Genomic DNA, 7,667 nt, shown 5'->3' with positions numbered 1-7,667 from the left:
GATGGATGGATGGATGGATGATGGATAGAGGATGGATGATGGATAGATGAATGATGGATGGATGGATGAATGATGGATAGATGAATGATGGATGGATGGGTGGATGGATGATGGATGGATGGATGGATGGATGATGGATGGATGGATGGATGGATGGATGATGGATAGATGGATGGATGGATACATGGATGGAGGAGTGAATGAATGAATAAATGAATGGCTTTTGTCTTCCCAAGGAATGACTCTCACAACATGAGAGACTTGGGGAGCCGGGAGGCAGCTGTTTAGAAAATGAATGACAACAAACCAGACCCTAGACAAGACCTGAAACACCACAAACCTCCTTAATAGGGGAAATGGCATTTCCTAAACCAACCAGAGACACCAGCCAGCTGTGATGGTGAATTTTAGGTGTCAGCTTGACTGGATGAAGGAATACGTGGAGAACCAGGGAAGCACTGTTTCTGGGTGTGGCTGTGTGGGTGTTTCCAGAGGAGACGGGCGTGTGAGCATGTGAGGAGATGCCCTTCCTGTGGGCGGCACCATCCAAGCGGCTAGGGGCTGAGACAGAACAAAAAGCCAGAGAAAATGTGATTCCCTCTTCCTCTCCTGAAGCTGGGACCCTTTGCCTCCTGCCCTTGGACATCAGAAATCCAGGCTCCCCAGCCTTTGGTCTCTAAGACTTGCCCCACAGGCTCTCAGGCCTTTGGCCTTAGACTGAAGATCACACCATTGCTTCCCCGGTTCTGAGGCTTTAGGACTGGGGCCAAGCCCTGTCACCCCCATTCCTGGGTCTCCAGCTCACAGAAAGCCTGCTGGGGGCCCCTGGGCCTCCACGGTCCCAAGAGCCGATGCTCCCAGTCGGCCCCTCTTGTCTGCCTCTACCCAGCTGCTTCTCTCTGGTCTCTGGAGGACCCTGATGAACGCGCCAGCCAGTCCGTCAGGCTCCTTTCAGCCCTGAATGCTATGAATATAACTCGGAGTCGATCAACAAGGAGTAAGAGAGTCAGCTCTGCCCCTGGTAGCCCTGGAGTCCCCAGCCCCACATCCCTCAGCTACCCCTGACCAGCCCCACCCATCCCAGACAATAGTCAGTTCTGACTGCAGAGCCTTGTGCTCTGGGGAGAAACAGCTGCCATCCTGCTCCTGGGCAGGTCACGGGTGGGAGGAACGGGGGTGGGCGCACAGCCACCTCTTCGTGGTCTGAGGTTGCCGGAGGCCACCAAGCTCATTTGGAAAGGCCAGGGTGTCCCTACTGGGCTGAGCTCATGAACAACAAAAGATGAATCTGGACGTGTGGGAAACGCTCAGTAAACGCCCCGAATAAATGAAAGGGGCATTCGCTCTTCACCTCTGTGGCGAGAGGGACACATCAGCCCCGCCCCTCCACACCCGCTCCTTGTGGTCAACAAGCTGGGAGTCTGGGAGGCCAGAGACCAGTAGCCTTGGCAAGCCCCCTGCCTGCTCGGACCCTTCCTCCCCTCTGTCCACGGCAGGGGCTGGAACGAAATGCCCCGGCCCAGCAAGAGGCCCCCAGGAGTCTGAGCACCTGGGCAGACCAGGCCGCAGGGAGAAGCTGGGCTTTTGCTTGTGTTTTGTTCTTCCAGAGCACCTGTCCCGGAGAAGCCAGGAGGCCCTGGCAGAGCAGAACTGTCAGGCTCCGGACTGTGGTGAACGTCCCAGCACCTCAGCCTCCGCTGGCCCCAGGCCAGCCTCCACTTGGAAGTGCTGACCACAGCTTGACCACGGTAGGAAAAACATCCAGGGAAGGAAGAAAGCACCGCCACGGAGAACAGGGCTGGCGGGGCTGAGGCCAGGCCCACTCTGGAGGGCAAGTGTGGGCTCCGGCTCCATTGCTCCCAAGGGCACCAGCACCCAGCACACGGTCCCAGAGGGTCCGGTCCCCAGCCCGCTGTCCCTGACACACCACAGGCCACATTCACGCGGCCTCCAGGAGGCAAAGGGCGTGGCTCAGATGCGGAGACCAGAAGCCGCAAGGCCGCAGACTGGCAGGGCCCCGGGGCACGTGCGGTGCTGAGACCCTGCACACATGGCTTGACCCGCTCAAGGGACCTTTGAGGGTGGTCGTGTCACTGCCATTTTACAAATGGGACTTAGAGAAGCTGAATCACTTGGCTGAGGCCGCACCCTGGAGATGGCAGGGCTGGGACTCAAAGCCAGCCTGCCGGGGTCCAAGTCCACGTGCTCAGCCACCTGCTCTGTCGCCAAAAGGTGCGGTCATTGCGTCTTTTTTTTTTTTTTTTTAAGACAGTCTCACTCTGTCACTCAGGCTACAGTGCAGTGGTATGATCTCTGCTCACTCCAACCTTCGCCTCCTGGGCTCAAGCAACTCTCCTGCCTCAGTCTCCCGAGTAGCTGGGATTACACACGCCCACCACCACACCCGGCAGATTTTTGTATTTTTATTAGAGACAAGGTTTCACCATGTTGACCAGACTGGTTTCAAACTCCTAACTTCAAACGATCCGCCCACCTCAGCCTTCCAAAGTGCTGAGATTATAGGCGTGAGCCACCACGCCCGGCCCAGCCATTGCATCTTTACAAATAAAATAATGGAGAGAAAAACAGTAGGCGCTGCCATCTCTGTGTGGAAGTCTGGACTTGTTTCAAGCGACCAGTGGGGGCAGCAGCAGCAGCGAGCTGTGCTTCACGAACACCTCCTGTGGGCCTCACCCGGGCTCCTCAGCTCAGCCCGGGGGTCTGCACGGTGACATCACCTCCATTCTCAGCACCCCACACCATGACTCATGGTCCAAACCTGCCGTCTACTCCCAGCTCCTCACAAGAAATGCCACAGCTTGGCCAGCACCACCAGTGACCGCCACGGTGAGACGTGGGGAGACCAGAGGCCGGCGCGAGAAGCCCCGTCCTCTACAGCCCTCAGAGCTGCAGCCGCCTCACTGGAAACCACGGACGATGACAAGGGCTGCCCATTTGCAAACTGCTTGGCCACACAGCTGGCGAGTTGAATAATGAGAGTTTAATCCAAATTTATGTACGTCTTACATCACTGCGTTCCGCCATAGCAAATTAAAAGCAAAATGAAATGATATCCTGAATACGCTACATTTTAACTGTTGGCCAAGAAATAGGTTTGGCCAGGGTTTTCCTGTGTTTTTCTCTTTACGGTTATTATAAAAACCAGTTGCGTGTATAAGTATGTGTGTACATGTGAGACCGTGTGTGTGTGAATGTGTGTAATACGTCTGTGCTGGGGGGCTGTGCATGGATGTCTGTGTGACTGTGTATGGGTGACTATACGTCTGTGAACGTAAATTGTGTGTGTCTGGGTGTGGGTGTGAATATGGAAGACGGGTTCAAGTGTGTGTGTGTGCGTTTGTGTGTGGTGTGTCCATGGGTGTCTGTGTGAATGTGTGTGTGTGAGACTGCAAGTCTGTGAATGAGTGTATGTGTGTATGTGAGCTGTGTGTGTCTGAGCCTGAGTATGAACATGTGTGGGGTGGGTGCAAGAGTGTGTGTGTGTGTGTGTGTGTGTGTGTGTCCCCGCATGTGTGTGTGTGTTCTGAAGGTCCTTCTCTAAGTCCAGAACCATCAGCCTCTCCATTACCCAGGGCCCTGCAGGCAAATTCATCTCTGCTGTTTGCAAGGAAGGAGTGGGAGACAGTTCCAAACCATTTCAAAACAAATCTGCAGTAATTGAGAAGCCACTTACAGGAAAGGAAACCAGCCCAGGCCATTCAAGCCTCCCTGACTCTAGGCCAGCAGGCAAGCCCTGGACAGCAGGACCCACAGGCCTCAGCAAGGCATCAAACTCCCAGGCACGTGCGTTGCTGCAGGGGGGCCTCCGTGAGTCATTTAAGAGAGACAAACTTCAAGGCCGGACGCGGTGGCTCAAGCCTGTAATCCCAGCACTTTGGGAGGCCAAGACGGGCAGATCACGAGGTCAGGAGATCGAGACCATCCTGGCTAACACGGTGAAACCCCGTCTCTACCTAAAAAAATACAAAAAACTAGCCGGTTGAGGTGGCGGGCGCCTGTAGTCCCAGCTACTCGGGAGGCTGAGGCAGGAGAATGGCGTGAACCCCAGAGGCGGAGCTTGCAGTGAGTGGAGATCCAGCCACTGCACTCCAGCCTGGGCGACAGAGCGAGACTCCGTCTCAAAAAAAAACAGAGAGACAAACTTCTAAGAACTGGATGATTACACAGAGATGTGCTCATGAGGAGGTCCCCGGATCTCACGTCTGGAGAATTCCAGGAGCGAGAAAGGGGAGCGCCAGGTCCAGTGGCTCCGGCAACGCCCCTGTTCCAGGTCCTGACCTGAGGCCGAGCAGCACTTCCGTATACTCCTCTTGGAACTGACTTCTCAGCACGCGCCACTGCAAACCCGAATTCCCTCTGCACCTCACAAATCATGCATTCACAGAGCATTTCCTTAGACACCAAGTCCCTGATAATGATGTGCAAATAAACCAGGCAGTAAATATCTTGTTATTTCCCATCGGCAGGTGGAGATCCACTCTCCCGGTGGTCCAGGAAGCAGTGTCTCCTAGAGGCAGCCCAACAGCAGGCGGGGGCCTGGGGCCTCCTCGGTCACTGTCAGCACCTCCGGCATCCAGCCCCCGATCCACCAGGAAGCGATCGCGGCCCTGATCCCATCCACTTAAAAAGAGTAACCGTGGAGCTGCTGGGTTCTGGAAGGCAGCTGGCCCCTGAGTCCCTCTGTGCCCAGGCTCACCAGCGTCAGGCCTCTGAGCCCAAGCCAAGCCATCGCACCCCCTGTGACTTGCACGTATATGCCCAGATGGCCTGAAGTAACTGAGCAATCGCAAAAGAAGTGAAAATACCCTGCCCCTGCCTTAACTGATGACATTCCACCACAAAAGAAGTGAAAATGGCCGGTCCTTGCCTTAAGTGATGACATTACCTTGTGGAAGTCCTTCTCCTGGCTCATCCTGGCTCAGAAAACTCCCCCACTGAGCACCTTGTGACCCCCACTCCTGCCCGCCAGAGAACAAGCCCCTTTGACTGTAATTTTCCTTTAGCTACCCAAATCCTATAAAACGGCCCCACCCCTATCTCCCTTCACTGACTCTCTTTTCGGACTCAGCCCGCCTGCACCCAGGTGATTAAAAAGCTTTACTGCTCACACAAAGCCTGTTTGGTGGTCTCTTCACACGGACGCGCATGACAACCAGGAGGCCACCAATGAACTACAGCCTCCCGGGGCCTTCGCACCTGCCAGCCTCAGGGTCCCGTCATGTGCATCAGCCGGGCTCCTGCAGGACTGGTGCCATGTGAGGCTTCCTGAGAACACAGAGACACTTCCCGGGGTCACCACTGGAGAATCACCCCCTCTTTGCCCAAAACCTGCCCGGAGTCAGAAACAGCTCTGCTCGTCCCGGGATAACCGAGAGAATCCATTCATAGAGCACATAGTAGACGCTTTCCCCACCTCATCTCCCCAACCCCTTAAGAGGTGGTGCTGACTTCGGCCCATTCTCAGAGGAAGAGTAGAGATTCGGGGCAGGAGGTAAATGCTCAGGGTCCTCTGGCTAGAACTGCAGGGCCAGGGTCGTCTGCACTCTGCTCTTGCCCCACCCGCCTGAATTCACCACGCCTGGCCTCACCCTGACTGGAGAGAGAAACGGGCCATCCCCCTGTCCCAGCCCTGACACACACAGATCTGGCTTCCACACCTTCCTGTTTGTAACACAACCTGCCTGCACCTCCCGGACACGAGGGTGCAGAAATCCACTGGCTCCGTGCTGGAGCCAATCAGGCTGCTCCACGGATCTGCCCCACCTGCCACTGAGCTGGCAAATTGGCCACCACTGGGGCTGGAGAAAGTGACTGCTCACCTTTCCAAAGTCTCGCACATCGAAGAGGTCAAAGGGGTCAAACAGCTCGCTGTTCCTTAATCCGAATTTATCGTGGCAGACTTTCAGGAAGGTGCGTATGTTCTTCAAACACAGGAACTAGAGAGAGAAAACAAAGAGTAAGGAAAAACTTATTAATCTGTAAGCTCTGTAAAAACCATAACGGCAACAGCAGTAAGCTCTGGCTTCCGTTCGCCAGCACATCCAAGCTCATTCCTGTTTTCTCAAGCAGGAAATGGGCTCAGAGAGACGACGAAACCCCCCATCCCAAGGCTGGGGGGTGGGAAGCCAGGCCTGGATGGAGGCAGACAGCCCAGCCCCACATCCGAGTGTGTAACCACCACTGCCCCCGGCCTCCTCATCACACAGCGGCAAAACCCCCAAGACCTTTGCATTCAGAAGACACGCCACTCCCCATAACGGTTGGTCAGGGCGGCAAGGCAGCACCCTCCATGCCATCCAACCCAGCCCTCCCAAGCGCACCCAGCACATGTCAAGGCCGACAGTCACGGCCGGAGCAGAAGATGGCAGCCTTGAGTCAACAAGAATGGCTGGCGCATGCTCACTGGGCACGTGCACAGGCGTGCGCACACACACGAGGCTTCTGACAACACCAATACATCCTTCCTACTCGGGTGACAAAGCCAACAGCCAGGGGCCACCCCCAGGAAGCCACGGAGGACCCAGAGAGTGGCAGGTGCCAACCACAGTGGAAGGGTGGAGGGAGCACAAAAGCCAGAAATCCCAAATCAACGCGTGGGCCATCTCCTCTCTGCCCACTGCCAACCAGTGAGCTCTCGGCCCTCACCACGCCTGACGTGCCACGGGGACGGCAGGTTTGGTGGGGCGGAATGGCCATTTGCCCAGTCCTCGTGGAGAAATAGCTGGTAAGGAAACTTATAAGGCAGCAGGTGAGGTGGCCCGGGGGGCAGGCTCTGCAGTCACTCAGGCCCAGGTTGGAATCCTGTCTGCTGACTACACCAGGGAGACCAGGGAGAATGGTTAGACCAGGCCTGGTTTCCCACCGCCACCTGCCTCACGGGGTTAATCACGTGCCCTGATGACCAGCGTGGGCAGTGGGGTGTGGGAGCCGTCAGCCCCCCAGTCCAGCTCAGCACAGGGATTCACAAGGGGAGGCCGCGGCACACACAGCCCAAGAAGAGCCTGGCTTTGTCATCCTCATCAATAACCGTCCCCTACGGACAAACTACCCAGCTCCAAGGGAAGTTCACAGAGCCTGCCCCTGCTCACTGGAAATTGAGAGGAAATTGAGATTTAGATACAGTACAGGTCAGAATCAGAGCCTAAGAGTGTGAAGCAAGCAGCACTGAGAATGCCCTGGGAGCGCAGGGTCCCCCAGCCAGGACACACGCCCCTGACGGCCCCTTCCTCCGCCTCACAGCAGGCAGTGCTCACCCCAGCCCCCGCTGCCTCAGGCCACTCCTCCCATCCTGGCAGGGGTCCGGGCGGCTGTTCATAGACAACAGACTCATTTGTTTTATCCTATAGTCCCTCTCTGTCCCTGTGTGTGTGTGTGCGTGTGTGTGTGTGTGTGTGTGTGTGTGTTTCTGAACACTTGAGATTAACTGCAGTAATGATACTCCTTCATCCCTAAATACCTGAGTGTGTATTTCCTAAGAACAAGGACGGCCAGGCGTGGTGGCTCAAGCCTGTAATCCCAGCACTTTGGGAGGCCGAGATGGGCGGATCACAACGTCAGGAGATCGAGACCATCCTGGCTAACACGGTGAAACCCCGTCTCTACTAAAAAATACAAAAAACTAGCCGGGCGAGGTGGCAGGCGCCTGT

The 7,667-nt window shown here is 56.0% G+C and overlaps 1 protein-coding gene across 1 annotated transcript in view; it reads right to left on the bottom strand.

Moving 5' to 3' along the window:
• The window catches only part of VAV2 (vav 2 guanine nucleotide exchange factor), a 278,878-nt gene that overhangs the window by 207,216 nt on the left and 63,995 nt on the right, over nucleotides 1-7,667 (bottom strand). The window contains exon 3 of the mRNA XM_011991542.1: nucleotides 5,841-5,957. Within this exon, the coding sequence (XP_011846932.1) occupies nucleotides 5,841-5,957 (117 nt within the window). The remainder of the gene's footprint in view (nucleotides 1-5,840; nucleotides 5,958-7,667) is intronic.

The sequence above is a fragment of the Mandrillus leucophaeus genome, unplaced genomic scaffold, assembly GCF_000951045.1.
Source record: "Mandrillus leucophaeus isolate KB7577 unplaced genomic scaffold, Mleu.le_1.0 Scaffold398, whole genome shotgun sequence".
NCBI classification, from domain to species: Eukaryota; Metazoa; Chordata; class Mammalia; order Primates; family Cercopithecidae; genus Mandrillus; species Mandrillus leucophaeus.
Note: the sequence above shows the minus strand (reverse complement) of the source record. Positions and strands in the feature narration are given on the sequence as shown.